This window comes from Eleutherodactylus coqui, chromosome 5 (genome assembly GCF_035609145.1).
Source record: "Eleutherodactylus coqui strain aEleCoq1 chromosome 5, aEleCoq1.hap1, whole genome shotgun sequence".
Classification (NCBI taxonomy): Eukaryota; Metazoa; Chordata; class Amphibia; order Anura; family Eleutherodactylidae; genus Eleutherodactylus; species Eleutherodactylus coqui.
Genome location: NC_089841.1, coordinates 76,900,446 through 76,923,595, shown reverse-complemented (window position 1 = coordinate 76,923,595; position 23,150 = coordinate 76,900,446). Strand labels below are relative to the sequence as shown.

The window sequence follows — 23,150 nt, the reverse complement described above, 5'->3', positions numbered from 1 at the left end:
ATGCAAAAAAATATAGAAAAATGGGTCAATGCGCATGTAAAAAAGCAGCATTCGTTGGGCAAAAACGTGGCGCTCCGCAAGTGAAGTCGAACAAAGTGCATGGTCCTGGAATTCAGGAAAAAAATAATAAATGTAACAGCCTAGCTGCATCTCTCGCCTTGAAGGTTGGAGATGCTGCTAGGCTGTTACATTTATTATTTTTTTGGTTCTCTTATTAATACATTCCTCTATTGAGCTATCACCTGCTAGCATTTACCAGATACTCGGCATACTTAAGCAGTCTATTGTGACTATCTTCTTAAGTTTGAGGGAGTGGGTCTGTAAGGCAGTTTATTTTCCATACAACCAGGTGATACTACTGGGCCCACGTTGCTTACATGGTGGTACATGCACGACCCACTTGAGAACCAGCTCTCCTAGCACTATAGGGCACAGCTCTCACCTTACATACCCTTTAGAGCGTGGGTGCTCTAGTATCTACTAGACACTGTTCCTATCTCTTAGGGTATGTTTAGGCTCTTTAATAGGACCTTTATTAGCTTTACCATAGCTTATTAGCCATACGGTTCACCTCTTACTCAAGCTCCTTATGAGTCGGGTTACCGACAGAAACGCGTCGAGCCATATATAAACCATATGAGAATTAAGCTCTATTAGAACCGTGTTCAGTGAACCTTACCACCTGTTTGGTGTCTTATTCAGAACCTACGCCTGGCTATATTGGGTCCAGACGTATGGCTCTACTTCAGTTTTGATTCATCCGCACTAGACCTCTCATTTTTTTGGTCGTGCCTATACACTTATATTTATCGACATATTTGTCCTCACTTCTGTCCCCGCAGGGACAGGCCTATACATTTTTAAATGACGGGTAGGCATGCATTAAATGGTTAGGAAACACAGGTATCTTGTGTCGTTTCCTTCTACACTTTCTCTATGAGATAGTGTTGTATCCATCACATTTTATATAATAATCATCCTGAGTGCATGCCAGTTGAGATTATTATTTATGATGTCTATGTCCATAAGCCGCATTTGTCTAGAATTTTAATATATTTCTTTATTAAAGGTTACATTTTAAGGAGTTTGTCAGTGATAGCGGTTTAACTTTCCCTACTCCCCTGCACCTGTAAATCCAAGTATGCAGTTGGTGTCTTCACTTAGAATACTATGGTTTTGGGTGCAGTAATACTTTCCTTGCACAGCTTCTTCTCTAGTATACTTCTGGTCAGTGCAGACAAGGCAACCATATAAGACTGGCAAATTATCATATCAAAGGAAGTTGTTAGCATGATTCACAGATATCCATTAAATGTAATGTGCCCAAAACAAAACAATGTAACAGTACTAGGGATGAGCGAGTATACTCGCTAAAGCACTACTCGTCCGAGTAATGTGCTTTAGACGAGTATCTCTCTGCTCGTCCCTGAAGATTCAGGGACCGCTGCGGCTGACAGGTAAGTCGCAGCGGGGAGCAGGGGAGAGCGGGCGGGAGAGAGGGAGAGAGATCTCCCCTCCGTTCCTCCCCGCTCTCCCCCGCAGCTCCCCGCCCCGCGGCGGCACCCGAATCTTTCAGGACGAGCAGGGAGATACTCGTCTAAGGCACATTACTCGGACGAGTAGTGCTTTAGCGAGTATGCTCGCTCATCCTTAAACAGTACCTTTTATTTTACCCCCAGTGCCTCTGATTGCCCAAAATTTGCCTTTGTACAATCCCCAACTCAACATGTTCAGCATTTCTCCACCTTTGTACTCTGAAACGCCCACACAGCTGCTGTTTGATGCTGCAGGGGCCATGTGTAATTGATTTATGCATTTCCAGCTTCGACATATGCGTAGTGAAGTTCAGTTGTCTCCACATATTAATCTATGGAGAGAGAAATGGATGTCATTCTGCAAGTGCTATGCCTCCAGCTTCTGCACATGCTAAATGATGTCCAATGGGCTCCTTATATTGATCTATGGAAAGCAATTGGATGTCACTGGACATGCATCACACTTCCATCTTACATGAATGCACAGCAATGTCCATTCATCTCTCCATGGGGTCTCCAGTTTTAGTAAGCAGTTTTGGGGGGGATGTTTGAGAGTGCCTAGGGTGGAGAAAGGTCAGACAAGTTGGGTGGTTGAACCACCCATTGGGCAGTCTGGGACTCATACGGGAATGGTGCAAAAGCAGATTTTGGGCAGTTAAAGCAAAAAAAAAGTACTGTTATACCCATGTAAGGATGTAGGAATGTATAGGACAGTGAGAAAGACTAATGGTGAAATCTCATGACTCTGTTAGACCCAATCTTTTTGGTTTTAGCAGAAAACAAGTTATTTTTAATGATCCAATCATCTGGAATGTGTTCAATTTGACACTTGTCCGATCCTGCTCATGCCGAATTATGGAATTTTATTTCATCTCTTGGTTTGATGTAGAAGCTGAATTTCAGGTGGACGTTGTATGAGCATTCTGATAATTCTCTCCGTAAAAATAATATTGCATGCAGCTGTATGTACCGGTCCAGCATGTGAAACCGGAGAAAATCTATCCTATGAATGTGCACATGAGCATGCATCCTACAGATCCGCTGTACTGATCCTGTATTTTCCCTCCAGATAACACGTATGTGTCCAGTTCAGAGAATGATGAAGATGTGTTAGTTACTACAGAACCCATCCCAGTCATTTTCCACAGGATAACAGGTAAGAAATGTCTGTCACATTGGTGTGTTCGCTGGGTTTGTCATGTAAGTGAATCTCTGGAGCCATCTATTGTAATAGCAGTCTGATTATTATAGAAGTCACTGGCCGACCAGATGAGCCTTCACAGTTGTAGGAAACACAAAGGGATAGCCAGCTCCACGGAACCAGTTCCTCAGTTAAACGTGCCAGCTACGATTAAGGACAATACGTCCGAAACGCATCAGCGGTCACTGATATGGAGTATGCGTTGGATAGCTTCAAATACTTTAATAATGCTTGAGGTGTTACGCCCCTCATCCACGCTGGACATTTTTCCTTCTAGGGGCGTTCACACTTGCCCTGCAGTATAATGTGGGAGATTTATCAAAACCAGTGCAAGAGGGAGTGGTGCACTTGCCCATAACTACAAATTAGGTTGCTTCTATGGGCTTCTAAGTTAAAGGCCATGTTTCTCACTTAATATAATGGAAACAAAGGTTTGGTACGGTGTTAGACAGTAGAGCAAAATGTGATTGTTCTCAGCAAGAGAAACCAAGTAATCTTGTAGATATGATACCTTTTAATGGCTAACAAACATACATGATGTTACAGCGAGCTTCCGAACCAATGCAGGGTTCTTCTTCAGGCTTAAATGGATTGGATCTGAAGAGGCATGGATATTTATACACACTTATAACATACATACTTATGACAAGGCACAGATATGGATGTGATTGGTTCGCACTTAAAAGGAATTCTGCAACAGCAAACAAACTTTTTTGTCTAGGCACTGATAGCGGAGTGAAAGTTTTATGGTCCCTAAATTACTGTTGGGGGGGGGGGTCAGCAGGCTAGAATTGCTACAAGAGGGGCACAAACATTTTTAGCTAAACACTGATAAGGGATAATATGTTTATGGTCCCTGAATTACTGTTGATGGGGGTCTTATCTGAGCAATTAATGTCTCACACCTCCCATTCACGCATAAATCCTGGGGAATAATTTAACCCTGTATTCAGCGTGTCAAATGTTGTTATCAATTTATATTCCCAAATTCTTCTGTGGTTTTGTGACTTGAAACCACCCTTCAATATCAAAACTCTCATATCTCCTATGTCATGTCCATGGTTAGAAAAGTGCTTGGCCACAGGCAATTCTCTTTTTCTGTGTTTAATCGTGTGGTGATGAGATCTCATCCTGGCTTTCAGTTTCTGTCTTGTTTCTCCGACATAAAGGCTCCCAACAGGACATTTACTGCACATGATCAGGTACACAACATTGGACGTGGAACATGTGAATGTCCCCAGGATCTTATAGTCCTGCTGTGTGTTGGGGATCCGTATCCTGTCCGCAGTCAGGACATGTAAGCAGGTCTTACAGCTCCTTACATTACAGGGATACGTTCCTTTTTGTGTGTCAGAGGGTAATGCACTCCTGATTATAAAGTTCCTCAAGTTAGAAGCTTTATAATCAGGAGTGTATTACCCTCTGACACACAAAAAGGAACTTATCCCTGTAATAGAAGCAGCTACAAGACCTGCTCACATATACTGACTGCAGACAGGATACAAATCCCCAACACACAGCAGGACTACAAGATCCCTAGGACATTCACATGTTCCACGTCCAATATTGTGTACCTGATCATGTGCAGTAAATGTTCTGTTGGGGGTCATTATGTCGGAGAAACAGGACAGAAACTGAAAGCGAGGATGAGATCTCATCGCCACACGATTAAACACAGAAAAAGAGAATTGCCTGTGGCCGAGCACTTCTCTAACCACGGACATAACATAGGAGATATGAGAGTTTTGATATTGAAGGGTGGTTTCAAGTCACAAAACCACAGAAGAATTTGGGAATATAAATTGATAACAACCTTTGACACGCTGAATACAGGGTTAAATTATTCCCCAGGATTTATGCGTGAATGGGAGGTATGAGACATTTATTGAACAGATAAGACAGTAATTCAGCGACCATAAACTTTCACTCTCTTATCAGTGTTTAGCTAAAAATGTTTGTGCCCCTCTTGTAGCAATTCTAGCCTGACGACCCCCCCCCCCCCTTTCCCCAACAGTAATTTAGGAATCATAAAACTTTCACTCCGCTATCAGTGCCTAGAAAAAAAGTTTGTTTGCTGTTGCAGAATTCCTTTTAAGTGCGAACCAATCACATCCATATCTGTGCCTTGTCATAAGTATGTATGTTATAAGTGTGTATAAATATTCATGCCTCTTCAGATCCAATCCATTTAAGCCTGAAGAAGAACCCTGCATTGGTTCGGAAGCTCGCTGTAACATCATGTATTTTTGTTAGCCAATAAAAGGTATCATATCTACAAGATTACGTGGTTTCTCTTGCTGAGAACAATCACATTTTTCTCACTTAATAAGATCAGTCAACAGTGCACAATTGGTGGGATTCAGACAACAATCAACATCTAAAGGCTGATTTACACGTAACGATTATCGCTCAAAATTCGTCCAAATGACTGCTTTTGAGCGATAGCCGCTGCGTGTAAATGTGTGATCATCGTGCACTTACCGTGCACTCTTCATCCATCGCTGAGTATAGATCAGCATAAAAGCTGTCCTCCCTAATAAGAGGGACCACATGCAGAGTTCCCCACGGGCAGCACTGATAGCATTGTATGCAGCCGGCAGCCCGCAGAAGAACAAAAGCGACGTATTTAGAGAACAGACCACCCACTGTTCTCTAAATACATGCAAATGAAGCGCTGTAGCTCCTAATGGGCTGATTAGCCAATTAGTACTTAATGCAAAATGATCGCTCAAAACTGTCAGATTATGATGAATTTTGAGCGATTATCTTTGCGTGTAAATGGACCTTTATTTTTGTTACCCTGGGGCAACATGAAGATTTTTTGTAGCACAACATTCCAATGTTATCTACTGAGTTATATTCAGGGGCGTAACTAAGAGCTCAGGACTCTGGTGCAAAAGTCCAGCATCCCCCACTGCAACTACTCTTTATAGCTGCTGGCTAAAATCTGCCCATAACTTTCCACTGCATTGTCGGGTTTCATTGATGCAGCAATAGCAGCTTAGGGGCATCGCTTCAGTCTACAAAGGTTCAGGGACACAAGCTGCATGACATCAATGGCACCAGGTAATATACAGTAACTTGCCCCATCTGGTCCCTGGACAGATTTTGTCCCAGGATAAGAAAATTACTTTAAAGCTGCCTGCAGACGGCCGGGTTGGATTCCCTGGGAGAAATCTCGCAGCGGGACCTGACCCGCACCCCTCCAGGGACCAGTGCGGGTCTCACCTTTTCCCGCAGCTCCGGTTCTCTGATGTGCCGGCTGCCGGCCAGCCAGCGCGTGCGCAGAGCCGGCGGCCGGGGAGTGACATTTCTGTGCAGGCCTCTGTGAGACCAGCACAGAAATAGAGCATGCCATGATTCGTTTTCCGCGTGTATTTTCACGCGAACAAATCGCGGCCGTCTGCATAGGATTGCGTTTTGTAATGCAATCCTATGCAGGCGGGCACGGGCGGAAGTTCTGTGGGAAATCCCGCTGCAGAATTTCCGCCCGTGTGCAGGGAGCCTAAAGGGGTTGTCCAGTTGTAGACTATCGATGGTCTATCCTCAAGATAGGTCAACAATAGTTGATTGGTGGAGGTTCATCACCCAGGATCCCTGATGATCCGTTGTTCACGGGGCTGATGGGTTCATGCATGGAGATGATTTCTGCAGGAAGCAGATAGCTCCATTCCCACCATAGTTGCCAGGCTTGGTATTACAGGCAGAATTCCCACTCAGTACTGTGATGCAATAGCATAAAAGGCAAACACAATTCTGGGATGTATTAAGAGAAGCATAGAGTCTAGATCACGTGAGGCAATTATCCCCCTCTACTCTTCCTTGGTCAGACCTCATCTGGAATACTGAGTCCAGTTCTGGGCACCCTACTTTAAAAAAGACCTAGACAAACTGGAGCAAGTTCAGAGAAGAGTTACCAAGATGGTGAGCGGTCTGCAAATCATGTCCTATGAGGAACGGTTAAAGGATCTGGGAATGTTTAGCTTGTAAAAAAGAAGGCTGAGAGGAGACTTAATAGCTGCCTACAAATATCTGAAGGGCTGTCACAGTGCAGAGGGATCAGCCCTATTCTCATTTGTACAAGGAAAGACTAGAAGCAATGGGAAGAAACTGAAAGGGAGGAGACACAGACCAGATATTAGAAAAAACTTTCTGACAGTGAGGGTGATCAATGAGTGGAACAGGTTACCACAGGAGGTGGTGAGTTCTCCTTTAACGGAATTCTTCAAACAAAGGCTGGACAATATCTGTCTGGGATGATTTAGTGAATCCTGCACTGAGCAGGGGGTTGGACCCGATGACCCTGGAGGTCCCTTCCAACTCTACCATTCTACGAAGATAGGTCATCAGTATTTTACTACTGAACAACCCCTTTAAGTTGTGCAAACTTAATCAGTTTTGATGATTATTTACACAATTTTGCATTATTTTTTGTTGCATCACAGCAAATACTCTGTTGTTTTTTGGTTTTTTTTGCTAGGGTCTTATGAAAAGATTATTACTGATTGCAATTCTTAGCACTGACCAAGAACTAAAATGGACAAATGCTCAGAGATTATAGCCATTTATTTATATTTGTTGGCTTGGATTATAAAAATGGCAGATGGTCAGTAATTACTCCTGGATTCCTGTACGTTCAGTGTGTAGGTTGTTGACTGATAGAGAAGCAGTATTTATGTGTCTACAGAACTGAGGAACATAATGTGTGTAAATCTGTACCTTATCCTGCAGCTTCATTCCCGTATGGGAAGGTTTTACGTTTTTCTCATATCTCAGATTTTATTTGAATTTAATCAAATTACACATTTTGCTGCTTTACAGTGCAGTAACTTCTACAGAATATGTCCACCCTTCTTCCCAAGTACAAACAGTTGTTCACAAATACAAGTCCTTCAGACGTCTTCTCCTGTCCCATTAAAAATTCGATTTGACTATTTTTTTATGACTTTTATGAAGAAGCTGGGACATTGCAGCACCCACAGGGAGTGGCTATCGGAATTTCACTTCTTCAGATCCTGACACATGCCACATACTCAAACCTAGCATAAAAATCAGTGCAACTTCATGTCCACCATACAATGAAAATGACAGATCTGTGAGGTTAGGAGTGTATACGAGATCACTATGGAAGGATTAGCAACAAGGGATATATTCCATCCCAACCTGGCTCATTTATTCACTTCTCTCTTTCTTCAAATGATCGAGATTGCAATCCAAAACCCTAACTCAAAGCTATATGGATCTGCCCAATCCTGCTTCTGCCAACATGAGTGGTGTATAGTCAACCCACTCACCCTAATGAAACCAACCCTACCATTGTTCTAGTGAAAAACCATGGAACTCACTCATAAATGGAGTGGTTGTTTTTTGGCCACAGCAGTTACAGAGTTACCATCGGTGAGGAGACCCAATTTAGGGTCTTAAAGGGGTATTCCAGTGAAATTAACCCCTTCCTGTCAAACATACAGCTATATATGTCTTAACTGCCCACCACAGCAGTTACAGAGTTACCATCGGTGAGGAGACCCAAGTTAGGGTCTTAAAGTGGTATTCCAGTGAAATTAACCCCTTCCTGTCAAACATACAGCTATATATGTCCTAACTGCCCACACCATGTGCAGCTGGGATGTATACAGCTGTCCACTGCATATGCTGTGCATAGAGCAAGCTCAGAAGCTAAATGCACTCCATGCGCAGAAGGTATCAGCTGTTTTTGACAACCAACAGCTGTGATCAGAGATAACTCTGATCTTGGCTCTTAACCCTTTAACTCCTAAATAACGTGGCCCTTTACATCATACTGCGATCGGGCAGGCAGTTTATCAAGCCACCTCACAGGGATGGCTTGATAGGCATTCTGCCAAGACAGCCCTGGGGCCTTTCAGAAGGCCCCCGACTGCCATGACACTCGCACGGGTCCCTAAATTGACAGTGGCATTTAAAGGGTTAATGGCTCCGAGCAGCCGCGCGGCTGATCGAAGCTGTTGCCGCCGGGTGTTGGCTGTAAGAAACAGCCCCCCGATCTCTCTTCATACATACCCCAACATTGCAGGACATAAATGTACGTCCTATAGCAGGAAGAGGTTAAATGCCACTGTCAATTCGGACAGCAGCATGTAAATGTCTTGAATGGCCCTGCCGCTATAAGACTGCGAGAGTGCCATCCGGGTGTCATGGCAGTCTGCAGCCTTCTGAAGGCCCCCAGGGCAGCCATACTTTTTGCTTATTAAATATATCTCTGTGGCACGTCTGCGATTGTTCTCAGCAAGAGAAACCAAATAATATTGTAGATATGATACCTTTCAATGGCTAACAAAAAGACATAATGTTATAGGGAGCTTTCCAACCTACTTAAGGTTTCTTCTTCAGGCTTAATGGAATAGATCTGTAGACGTGTATATGTGTATGTATATATATATATATGAAAAGGCACAAATTAATTTGCACTTAAAACAATACCAGAACAGGATGAGTAGGGGAGTAGATACTTAATTAGTTCACTGGTGAGGGATCTGAAAGTTTTATGGTCTCTAAATTGGTGTTAGGCATCACCAGGCCAGTGTGTTATCTCTGCTCCAGATTTCTCATATTCTCCACCGATGCATGAATCCACTTCCGTGGCAAGTCTTTAATAGGCAGCCTAATAAAATGCAGTATAATGCAATACCACAGCACTGCATTTTAGTGTATAAACCAGTGTTTCACAACCTTTTCAACTTCGGGGTTCCCCTGGAAAAAAATGTTTACCTTGGAGTACCCCTACCAAATTCCTCTTGTCATGATCCGCTGTCAATGGTCAACTAGACAGGCGGGAAAGGAGGGAAAATCTCAATGGCGGCTAAGTTATTCTCAGCCTGGGTGTGATTCGTTAACTTGGTTAGGAATCACTGATCATAAGCAATCAAAGGATCAGAAGTTGAAGTTCCCTTTTAGGACGAATTAAAAAATAGGTCAAATAAAGATTTTTTTTTAATGAGAAAAATGAAAAATATCAAAAGTTAAAAAGAAAATTTTTTCCTAATCGTCAAAGTAAAAAAATAAGTATTCTGACCTGTAAATAAATACTACTTTTGCTTTTTGCTCAGGTGTCCAATTACTTTTGGTAGAATAGGGTATTGTATAGTTCTCTTTTTATACAAAGCCAAAATTGTATGAACTCGTCCTAAATCTCTGCAACATGAAGCGCACAAACAATAACAAATGATTAATGGCACACATTACATTTGGTTTGTGCACAACAAAATTTCAGATGATGGCTTGTAATGATCTTATGACTCTAACAGCCACAAACCAAATGGATTTGACCTTGACTTTTGCAGTATGTTGGAGAACATTATGACACCTTTACAGTGTCTTTGATAATATGCTAGATAAAAGAGGCGCACAGTGTCCTTTGAATTAAATCACTTTGGTCCATACTAACCATTGGGGAACATAAAAAGGAATACAAGTGCTCCATTTCGTCTAAATGCCAAGCAGTGTAGTATAGAGTAGGGAGGATCCTTTAGTTGCCTACATTTAAATGAAAGCCCCTGAGTTGTCTGGTATACATACATTCATTGTGTTTACTGTATTTTAAAATCCAATGTCAGATGCAGACGGTCCCCAGAATATTTGAGGGTAACACTTACCAAAAATATTACCTTGCATTAAAGGGTTGTCCCATGAAAATCAGGTTTCACCTATCCACAGCCGTCTGCTGCAATTTGCACCAATCAACAGAAAGGCCCATATTAATGGAACAGTAGTCATATATTACCTTGACATTCATTTCTATGGAGCTGCTGGAGATAGCTGATCTCTTGAACACATTGATTCATGCAGAGACCTTTAGGACTCATTCTCATGATTTGTGAAGTCCCATTGGTCAACTTGCACTCAGCTATCTCTGGCAGTCACATAGAGATGAACGGAGTCGAGTGCGCATGCTTGGTCACCTCTCCATTTGTACAGGGACCTTCAGGACTCCCATTCTCATGATAGGTGGTCAGATATTCCCAGTGGACAACCATTTTAAGGGAAACCGTCATCCAATGCTATAAACCTGAAAATTACTAATCATTTTAAATATTATTTCACACCAAGACTTGCTATGACAATACACTTCCTTATAGAATAAAAAATGCCAACAATGGCCTGGTCTGATATAGGAAACCCATATTCCATTATATTAAGATGAATACCGAGTAATAGAGCAGTAACCTTTGTTTAGGACCCTCACATACTACAAAGAATATCTCTTGCTCTGGAGGACCCATCACATGCTTGCATTGCATGGATAGCCCATTCATTTCAATGAAAGTTGTGTAAGACTTAATTTCTCCTCTGGAGGTGCTGGAGATGGTATGAACATTTGCTGCCAGATTCTTGTACAGATTGCAGATGGTCACTGGAGGTCCTAACAGTGGAATACCGTTTGATCATCTTATCTTCAGGGTATTCTTCAAACAAAAAGTGATTGTCCAAGGTGGAAAAACCCCTTTGATGACTTATAATTCTATTAGAAAAACATCCTGTTGCCCAATTACATGAAGCGTTTGATATGACTGAATAACTAATGAAAGATTTGGGACTATTGGTCCCCATTAGATTTTCAATAGTTGGTAGTTTATCCAGAAGGACTAGATTCTCTGCTCAGTCTTACAGATCATGTAGTGTCCTTGAACTACAGTATAGCTTGTAGAGGATGGGAAATGCAGAACCGCAACAATCGTAAATACAAGAAAACCTACAGCAGAATGACAAGTGCTGAAGATATTTGTGTTGCAGATTGCCTGGTCTGTACTTAATGTTCAGCCATTTGAAATTTTGGAGCTTTAACCTAAGGCTACTGGTTCAGAAACACATATTATATTGCCCATAACTCAGTCATGGCCTGTGTGAGATCCAGATGGTTGAATAAATCCACTGCTATTGGAAGAACTAGTGGGAGATATTAAAGGGGTTTCCCAGGCAAAAACTATTGATGGCCAATCCTGAGTATTGGTCATCAATAGTTAATCAATTGGACACCTGAGCAAGAATCACAAGTAGTATTTTTTGCCATATATGTTAATGGGGCTCCTTTGTACCTAATGACATTGGATACTCTCAATGGAATACATTCTACTAACATCTGATGCACTTCAGCTGGTATTTTTCTCCATCCGTCCTCCAAACTTCTGGCGAGTTTTCTCAAAGAAGATGCATCGGCCCGTGTATAATTTTCATTAGACAGTTGAGCAATGGATGAAGATTCTATGAAGTGACAAATCATGCTACTCCATCTTCAAAACAGATAGACGTACCTGGATGTGGAGGATACCTGAGGAATGTCTTCTGCCTGAGTGTGTTGTGTCAACAGTTAATTACAGCTAAAGTTCTACCATGATCTGTGATTTTTATGTGACATGGTCTCGGTCCATTGGTTGTAGTGACAAGAACCACAAACACGGAGGTGTACCCTGACATTCAGGACAATAATGTGCTGCTGCCAATGTGGCAATACTATGGAAATGGCCATCAATACCTCCAACAAAACAATGCACCTTGTCATAAATCCAACGCTGTTTTACTTTGGTTATGTATATTCCACGATTGGACTCTACAGAGGCCCCACCCTAAACCCTACTAAACATCTTTGAGAGAAACTGGAACGACAGGTCAAGAAATATGAACAGCGTCCATCTACTTTGAGAGAACTCACCAGACATTTGCAGGATGAATGGAGGGAAATACCAACTGAAGTATATCAGATGTTAATAGAAAGTATGCCACGGGGAGTATCCAATGTCATCTTGTCCAAAGGAGGCCCCACTTAGTATTAACATATGTAAATAAATACTACTTTTGATTTATGGATTTTGGGGTTTGCGGTAGAAGTGATGACAATCACATACTTCCCATGTCGAAGACAAGGCTGCTCTGCACATGTTTCATAGACTTCATAGTTCAATTCATCCCTCCATAAACAATAAAGTAAATATAAATCTTATCCGTTAGTACAATGAGTCATACTGTATTTCACTTTATACAGTATTCTTGTAACATTCGTGCAAATGAGGTGGAATAAAATAACACCTGCTAGTACTTTCCAGAGTAAAACAGGTCACAAAGTTCTCCCAGGTGCCTACTTTATGTATTCATCATTCAAATGCATTTTAAAGTGAACACTCTGTACAGTGTGACCTTAATGTATGTTATTCATCATTCATGAAGGCTGATCGTAGCTAAAACTTTTATAGTTCTTTACATGGGCTACTAATTTTTATGCCACGTAAAATATACAGATAGTAGTTTTCAACACACACGTTCCCATAAGCTCGATCATAAACCATCAATCATGTTTTACGGTTATACATTCAGTGATAAAACATGCACATGCAGCCAAAGTTGTTGATTTGTGCGAGGAATTATACTGTCAAACAAAGGATACATGAATAGGAACAATAACCAAGTCCTAGATTGGAGGGACTAACTCCATGATGAGGAGATCAGTAATACACTTATCCATGTTTTTGGAAGTGTTTAAAAGTAAATTAGGTCAAGAAAGAATCAATACATTGGGTGATGAAACCAGATGCTGGATGGAAGTCATAAAGATAAATTACTGGAATGAACCTGGAAGAAATGGACATTGGATAGAAGATTCCAAAGTGTAAGCCAGTAGGACCATTAGCCTAATGATGGAAGAAGAAGATCCTGGCACCAAAAGCAATAGATCTGCCAAACAGTTCTCTCTACCAATACTTCCAACTTTGTCATATACTTGTAAATCAAGTCATGCAAACAACCTGACTATAGAATCTAGTTGGATTCTTAATAACAGAGCCACCCCAAGCAATATCAATGGCCTCAATTCACTATTTTGTCTGCACCTCCTCATTTTATCTCCACTTGCAACAGCCGAGCAGTGATCCAAGGAATGTACCTTAGTACGGGTGGCAGGAAGGCCTGTTTTGTCACGGTGATGCCAGTACTCCAACTGGACCCTCAGTGGTGAAAAGATGATGAAATAAATTAGTCGAGTCCAGTAGTATTTAGTAATCTGAGAGTATGCAGATTTACTGACTTTGCTATTTTGCAGTGTAATTGAATTCACAATTTGCCACAAAGGTACTTTGAACAGGTACACGCAGATGTAGTAGTAGGCAGGCAATTGAACACAATGAGAAATACAGTAACCTTTAACTTGATTAGGACCTGACTTCAATACTCTCTCCTTTCCTTTTCTGAACTGACTTGACAGACAAATTCCCCACTAGTTGATCTAGCTGAAGGATTGATTTGAGTTTAGTGAAGTGTAGATGAAGCAGAGGGCAAAGTCGCCGTAAGGCTAATCCTGGCTTTGAGTGCATCGGGTAGCTATGACTCACTGTTAGTAGAAGGCTCAGAAAGGTTCTTCTTCCCTCTGCTGTGGGATGCCAAGGGAACGGGTATACATCACACTCAACCTTGGAATAAACCCTGATACACTGCTGACTTTCTTCTGTACGCGTACCTCCTCCTCTCCAACTTGACTAGCTGCAACCTCTCCTCTCTTACACCTGGTTGAGACTGCCTAACTGCTCACTGACTCCTCCTTTTATCTCCTCTGTTTCTTTCCCACACTTTCTGGACTCCTCCGACTCTTGCATAGGGACTTGTGTTGTGGCTTTCCTTTTCTTAGGGCTCTGCGCCAGTGAGATTGAAGCTGACGATCAGCCAATAGGACACCATCTGACATCAGAGCTAAGTTCTAGGCTTAGTGGAGAGAAGGGGAGAAACGGGGTCTCTACTACAGGTGGCACCTTCTATGTCCATGGACAGCACATAGACAGCTGAGACAGGACTAGTGTTGGTGTGAGTGTTCTGTATTACCCTCTGGGCCACTACACACTGTCCTTTAAATCTGAGGGGGAGGCCGATGTTGGTCCCGTAATGGAGGATGAATTGACTTCTGTCTTAAAGCCCTTTTAGACAGAACGATTATATTCAAAAAGTTGTTCAAACAAGCAAAAGTGAATGATAATCGTTTACTTTTCATTTATCAATTTTATGCAGGCATTAAAATCATTGCTAGCTCATTCACTATTCATTCAGGTTAACCCCTTAAGGGCCAGGCTGTTTTGTACCTTTAGGACCAGATACTATTTTAGAGATTTTACCTATGTAGTGGTTTAAATGCCCTATATTTTTCCTTTAGCTACCAAAATTATTTTTGCTGCGCTTTTTTTCCCCTATGACATATAGCTCTATATTTTTTAAATATCTTTTTCAATTACTTTTTTTTTCAGTTTTTTAGCTTCATTGGGGGTAAAATGCTAAAAAAATGATTTTTTTTTACATTTATTGTTTTCCTTTAAATGAGTATATTTGCATTAAAATAAAGTATGGGAATGGGTTCCTCATTTTGTTTCGGACGTTTCGATATATAATATGTATAGTTTTGGATTACAGGGCGCATACAGCTAAGCTTTTGGTTGGCGTCAGCTTTGGGTTATTTTATTTTTTATGCATATATTTTAATTTTTTTCTGTTATTCTGTTTTAATTATTTATATAATTATTTTTTTTACCATCTGTGTCCCCCAAGACATCATAGACCTCTGGGGGACATTCACATGTTTTTTTGTTTATTTTTATTTGACACTTTCCCACTGTAGCTGGGGGATCCAGAGGAGCCCCAGTTACAGGAGAAAAAGCCCCTGTAGTGACATCAGTCACTGCAGAGCTGATCAGGGTCTGCTCCGACCCCATAGCTCTGCTGTAGCAGGGAATCCCAGCAGTCACGTGACCGCCGGCTCGCATAGTGGAAGTTATTCCACCACTTCCACTTTTTAGTACACAGCGCTCATTGAGAGCTGTGTACTTGGGAAAGGAGAAGGCAGAAAGGGTAATAACCACTCCTGCCTTCTCCTCTGGGTTATCAGCTGTGACTTACATTGATTGATTACAGAAGCAGGGGCTTTAAACCGTATTTTTACTATTGGTTGGGTTTAAAGCCCAGGACCAAGCGCCGTAAATTTACTGTGCTTGGTCCTTAATGAGGTAAATACCGATCGTTCAGTCCTTCTCATTCACTTATACATTGAATGTGAACAGCTGATTGATTTCTTATTTGAACGATATATCTGCCTGTATAAACAGAGTGCACAAGCAAATGAGCTAATTTTGAAGTCATTCGCTCATTTAAACGATAATTGTTTAGTGTAAACTGTCCCTTAGAAAATATCCCTCATATTTTTAGGGGAGATCATAGGTTATCTGAGCTATTTTTACTCCATAGAGTATACAAGACCCCTCTTTTTAACAGGGGTTTCTTACTGTTTACTATTGATGACTTAGCTTCATCGGGATACAACATCAACAGCAAATTGGCAGGGATCTGCCACTTAGGATCCTGGCGGATCACCTTCTGCACTGACAGCAGGCCGAATGTCCGCATCGGTGGTCAGGGCAGGAAGTGTAATGCAAGGGTTCACTTCCATTAAAATCAGTCAGAGCGAAGCTGTCTATTAAACTTCCGGCCCTGGCCACCAATGCAGATGTCGGGCTCAACAGTGGGCCAAATAATCAACTGATTAGCAGGAATACCAAGCGGCGGATCTTTAATGATCTGCTATTGATGACCTTTCCTGAGGATAGTTCATCAATAGTAAGAAGTAAGAAAACCGCTTTAAGCATAAGATTGGTTTAAGTGACAACCATAAGTATCCTAGATTAGGGATGGAAAAGGCACATTTCATGCATATGTTTTGGGAATGCTTGACTATAGGGATTTCTGGACAGAGGTGTTGGATTTTGTTTCTAGGGTGTATGGTATCTGCATCTCTGATGAGCTGAAAGATTGTTTCTTTAGGTATATTAGAAAACGGAGAGTTGTCAGGAGGGTTTTCTATTGGCTTTGGCCATACCGCCCCTTTCCAACCCTGTCTGAATTTATTATAAAAATAAATTATATTATAGGGTTAGAGAAAAGGCTTTATAATATAGGAGTTCTGCAGGACTTTTATTATTAATGACCTACAGTATCCTCAGGATAGGTCAACACAGTGGATCGTGGGGGCATGCCACTCAGGATCCCTATCGATCACCTGATCCATGGCCTAATGTGAGTGTGGACAGCTCTAGAACCAGATAGCATTGTTCGTATTGCAGCGGCTTGGTTTGAAACTGCAGACACAGCTCCCCTTGAAGTCAATAAAAGCTGTGCCTGTAGTACTAAACCAGGCTTCTGAAATTTTGACAGTGTTATCTGCTTCCAGCGCCGTTCACACTCACTTGGGAATCACTTGATCAGTGTGGATTCTGAGGGGTAGAGCCCCTCCGATCAACTATTGATATCTATCCTATAGGTTCTATAGATGATCTATCCCCTTTAAGCATAAAGCAGAAAATAAATTTGAAACTATTTGGGGCCTGGGGCTTGATATGGTGGGTTTGTCTACAAGGCACCTTAAGAAAAAACCCTTTAGAGTTATACTTCCTTAGTTTGCAGGTGTCCCTTGTGAGGTGTTTGAGTGCAATATTAAACACTGCAGATATATTTTTGTAGAACACTCTTGTGTCTTTTATAATACCTTTTTTTCGACTGTAATGCTTTTGGAATGAGATTAGACAATTCAGATGTTGAAATACAACCCAAAAAGACTGGAACCAAGACATATTGAAAAAATATAAATTAAAGCTAGTAATGGAAGAGAACCAGGTGCTGAATTAGCGGCCATTGGGAAAATCAAAGGTACCAGATGCTGAAATGGAAGCTAGGATAGACAGCTAATAGAATGAATCAGCTGGAAGATGCTTTAATGAAACCAAACGCCAGAATGGGATCAGATATATATATTTTTTTACTTGCAATACCATGCCCGACCATTTGGTTTCCTCTCTAGGAAAATATATCCAAAGTAACTTGGAAGTACAGTTTGTTTCATTCAAGCATATGCAGCGAGTCTAGTTGGGTATTGTGTCTCCTCCTTGTGGATAGCACCAAGTTGACACATGAAGTCTTACAGCCCAGGCAATGCCCCCAGGGCAAAAATGTGTGTAAATTACAGTAGCTTTCTTCCAGAAAGAAGAAAAACTGTCTTTTTAGTGACACGTATTGCAAGTTAACTACCCCCTTAAGTAAAAGGCCTCTCATCCAGCCAACTTGTACCTTGTTTTGCACTAGTAAGGGGCAAGAACCCTGAAACAGGTGACTGTCTTAGAACTTGTCCCTCACTCAGGAAGGGAAAAAAAAGTTCCAGTATCCATTAAGATCACGGCTTTATTGTAGAAAACTAAAATCCCATCAGGAAGGACACAACAAAGGCGCAACCAAGTTCTCATTGTGGTCTTCAATGCTGAATCTTCTCTTTTTTCTTCTGTGTTGGATTGAATCCACTCAAGTCATCCTGCAAGAGAGCTGGTATAGAGTTCTTGTGCTGCCTGTCCCTCACTCAGGACACCCCTCTATATTCAAAATGACATGAGAGCACAATATTGTGTTGGACTCAACGCTTACATACTGTATATTACATAGTTTTCGATTCATTTGGAAGTGCGTGCTTGCATTGAGTTTCCTCCTACCAAGTCAACGGGTCACGAAGGGCTAGAGGGGTAGATGCCCAGCAATCGGCTAATTCTCAGGGCACCTTCATTGCAAGAAATGGCTATACAGATGACACAACCCTTTAATTTGTTGCAATGCAGATACCAAGATGTCCAAAGCACACCCAGTACGAGATATAGCAAAGTAATGTTTGCCCCAAAATATGTTGTTTTGCTTGTGTCTCACGCCATCTGGACATTTCTGTAATTTGCTGCTTAACAGTGATTGCAAATTGAAGATGTTGCATTAATGGTCACAATGTGCTCTATAAAATGACCCTTGTTTAGAAATAATTAAGGTAAATGGTGAAATAACGTAGTCATATATATGACAGTGTCCAGTACCAGTCTGAGTCAGAATCTCGGAAAGAGAATAAATAGATAAAAGCACAGTAATGGTTGGTAAGCGTAAAATTACTCCGAGGACAGAATGTACAGGAGCTCTTCATGAACTTTGTAGAACAGAACGAACTTTTTAAAATTTATCTTTAGCTAAAAATGAAAACTTCTCAAATGCCCCAGGATTCTCATGCGTAATAACTAAGTAAGATCTTTCTGTTCAAAGTGCAGATATTTAACAATACATACTTACCCAGGCTACTAATTCGTAATTCGTAATTATTATTCATATGGAAGGTCTAATGGAAGGACTGCATGGTCATCATTCAACTGAGATGGACTTAGATACCCCTTCTTCCAACTGTATACCAGTCCCAGTGTGAGTTACTTTTTATTGCCACACCCCAGAGTCAATGATCTGGTAAAGTAAATCGTTGTGCAAAATAAGTAAGCCAACCAAGGGTATCTGCTTTAAAGGGGTTTTACAGCTTTCAACTGTTGACGGTTGTCAATAGTTGATCATCGGGGATGGTATTGCAGGCATGATTAGGGGGTATTCTGTGGATGAAAATGCTACACAAAGGCCTTTAAAGGGGTTGCCTGGGACTTTTATTATTAATAAGCTATCCATAAGGTAGGTCATCAGTAGTTAATTGGCAGGGGTCTGTTGCTCAGGATCATAGAATGGTAGAGTTGGAAGGGACCTCCAGGGTCATCGGGTCCAACCCCCTGCTCAGTGCAGGATTCACTAAATCATCCCAGACAGATATTTGTCCAGCTTTTGTTTGAACACTTCCATTGAATGAGAATCCACCACCTCTCATGGTAAGCTGTCCCACTCATTGATCACCCTCTAATTTGTGTCTCCTCCCTTTCAGTTTCATCCCATTGCTTCTAGTCTTTCCTTGTGCAAATGAGAATTGGGCTGACCCCTTTGCACTGTGACAGCCCTTCAGATATTTGTAGACCGCTATTAAGTCTCCTCTCAGCCTTCTTTTTTGCAAGCTATAGGACATGATTTACAGACCACTCACCTCCTGGTAGCTCTTCTCTGAATTTGCTCCAGTTTGTCTATGTCTTTTTTAAAGTAGGGTGCCCAGAACTGGATACAGTATTCCAGATGAGGTCTGACTAAGGAGGAGTAGAGGAGGATAATTACCTCACATGATCTAGACTCTATGCTTCTCTTAATACATCCCAGAATTGTGTTTGCCTTTTTGGCTGCTGCATCACCTTGTGGACTCACGTTCAGTCTATGATCTATTAGTATACCCAAGTCTTTTTCACATGTGCTGCTGCTTAGCTCAATTCCTCCCATTCTGTATGCGCTTTTTTCATTCTTCTATCCCAGATGTAGGACTTTGCATTTCTCCTTGATAAATACCATTCTGTTAGTTGCCACCCACTGTTCAAGCTTTTCTAGATCTTTTTGAATACTCTTTCTCTCTTCTCTAGTGTTAGCTATCCCTCCTAGCTTTGTGTCATCAGCAAATTTGATCAGTTTCCCATCAATTTCCTCCTCCAGATAATTTATAAAAATGTTGAACAACACTGGGCCTAGGACAGAGCCTTGTAGTACCCCACTTGATACATTCTTCCACTTGAATGTGCAGCCATTTATGACCACTCTGAGTACGATCACTCAGCAAGTTGTGAATCCACCTAACAGTTGCCTTATCAATCCTATATTTGGTTATTTTTTTAATAAGTATGGTATGAGATACTTTCAGTAAGTATGGTATGAGATACTTTGTCAAATGCTTTACTAAAGTCAAGATATACTATATCCACCGCATTTCCCTGATGGATGCCCACCAATCAGATGATCGTCTGGCCTGCTGTCATTTGTCATTGTGGACAGTGCCGGAAGCAGATATCACTGTCTGTATTGCAGCAGCTTGTTTTGGTGCTACTGAAGAGTCAGTAAAGGCCTTTCTGGTGGTGTGAGCAATATCCCAACAGCTGGAGCAAGGGGCTTCCCTACCGGAGTCAGGTAGAAGGCTCGGTTGCAGCCCTGTTTGGTCTTAAGGCGGTATACAGGAATTAAAGATGGTGTCAACCACATACTTTAAACACAAATGTCTTTATTCCATAGTAGCAATGCATTGTCTAGTAATCTCAGTCCTCATGTGTGATGGCAACTAGTTAGCAATTGAAACGAAAGTCTGTATCACTCCGAAACTTGTGATAAACGCGATTGCATCACTCCTTTGTGAGAAACAGCAGCTCAAGGAAAGAGTTTCTCTTTTTGCAGCTCCCTTCTGCCCATCAGATGACAACACTGCATCACACACTGCTTTTCTTTGAGGATTCCCCATTTATTAACTCCTAAGGGCTTCCCCCTTTACCAAGGGCCACCACACCAGGATCCTGGGCTTATTTTAAAGAAACAGCTGCCAACAATATTGCAATGAACAGTACAAATAAGCATTTCTTTTTAAATAAAAGAACAACCTGAAGGTTACTTTTCTAACAACCGCAGGCACACCTCCCATTGTACCCAATGGGACTTGTGCCTGTAGCACCAAACTACGTGGCTGAAATGTTTACAGCACTAACTGCTTGCTGTGCTGTCCACACTGCCAGCGGGTCTGATGATCAGCTGATCGATAAGGATCCCAAATGGGTGGACACTGACGGTCAACTTTTTATAACCTATCCAGAATATAAGTGATTATTAGTAAAATCCCGGATAACCCCTTTAATTTTCTTAAGGAAATTTATAATTGTTGATTATAAATGGGGTTTGACTTCTTGAAAGTCAGTGCCTCTTGTACCATAGACTTTGAATGGATGCATAATCAACCACTGCTCCAATTAAATTTCTTTTTGTCATGGTCTTACAGCTGATGGCCTGGGGTTTGCCGTTCTAGATATATTTGTAGGGGTCGCTCCAGTGGTCGGATCCCGGCAGATCTAGCAAATATTACACCTCGAGTGGATAGATAATAAATGCTTCTGCAAAAAATACCCCTTTAAGACCTAGTGTTATATCATAATGACAGGTCATCTTTAATTATGAAAATGGCCAGTGACCAGTTCCTGTCTCTTCACCTGGGTGCAATCAAATATATTTTATTTCCTCCAAATTGATCAGTAGATGAAGGTCTTACTATCAGTCTGTCCTTAAAGTAGCATTAAGCCTGAATTGACTATAATCAATCACAATGAAAAAAACACTTGAAGTCATGGTATATATATTTTTTGACTTGCTCCACTGGGCTGAAGTAATCCGACAATTTATTACTCTCTGTATGCTGTCACTGGGAAGCACAAAAAGCTTTCATATTCCTTTCTAATGTCACCAACACACCTTGAAATTGATTTCATCTTGGGCTATTAATATAGGATTTGGATTCATCTTTTCATGAGATGGCAAGTGCAAAAAAAAACCACACAAACCACTCTACAATAGTCTTACCCTCGTACTAGTCTGTATAGCAGCTTGTCCTGGAGAAAGAATGTAAGTGCCTGATTATTCTAGTAGCCCAGAACTCAATGTTTAAGGCTTCCTTCTCACGTGATGGAATTACTAGGGGCATCCAGCAACAGAATATCCAGAGGAATTCCCCAAGAACTTGCGGAAAAGCTGCAAAATTCAACCCTTGAATTTCAATGGTTCAATTTCACAGTGTGATTCCGCAGCATAAATAGACATGCTGCGGAATCAGAATCCAAAGCATTTTATAAAAACACTGTGGATATGTCACGGAAAATATCCGCACCATGTAAAGGGCATTTTTTTTAAATTCCCTCCACCCTCATGGCCTGTACTGTAAATGTTGTGGAATTTCTGCAGCAATCCTGCTAGTGGATCTTTGATGTGTAAAGGCAAACTAATAGTTTAGAACCCTAAGAGTTAGAGTCAAGGTTGTCTTATGACCTCAAAAGTCAGTGTACCATTATCTTATGACCCTAAGTGTCAGTGCAGTATTGTTCTAAATCCCCAAAAGTTACTATTCCACTGATCTCAGATAGAAATGGGAGATGTTACAATGCCTCGCCTGCAGACCTGTACCTTCTGGAGAAGACTCCAGGTTTTGGCTTATATTCCCCGTCTTGTTTCAAGGTCTGATGAAAGGTCAGACATGTAGGTAAGCTGCATCCTAATTTTCCAGAGGAGCATTGCATGGCCTTTTAGGTTTCCTCACACCTCCTAGGTGGTCTCTACAAAGAGAAACTGTACCCTACCCGACCATTGATCCGGGACTCACATGTACTGCAGGCACGCCATTATCTTATGGCCCTCTTATATGGGACGATTATTGTTCATACTCCCGCGTAAAGGCATTTCACCGGAAGCAGCGCTATTTCTTCCAGTATTTTGTGCCGGTGATGAAATCTATTTCTTGTTGTCCTCACATATGAAGCAGCTCCTGTCACCATGTGACCTCACTGTTGTCACATTCTAGTGATCTGACCCCCACATACAGTACATGCCTAGCAGCAGTGCGCCTACCTCATAAAGACATGGCATATAGCCCCACATCACAGAGTGCACCCTCATAATGATACATCCCATAG

The 23,150-nt window shown here is 41.5% G+C and overlaps 1 protein-coding gene across 2 annotated transcripts in view; it reads left to right on the top strand.

Moving 5' to 3' along the window:
• PARP8 (poly(ADP-ribose) polymerase family member 8) overlaps positions 1 to 23,150 on the top strand; it is a 261,740-nt gene that overhangs the window by 131,332 nt on the left and 107,258 nt on the right. For both annotated transcript variants that reach the window (XM_066602737.1, XM_066602738.1), the window contains one exon: positions 2,605 to 2,691. In XM_066602737.1, coding sequence (XP_066458834.1) covers positions 2,605 to 2,691 — 87 coding nt within the window. The remainder of the gene's footprint in view (positions 1 to 2,604; positions 2,692 to 23,150) is intronic.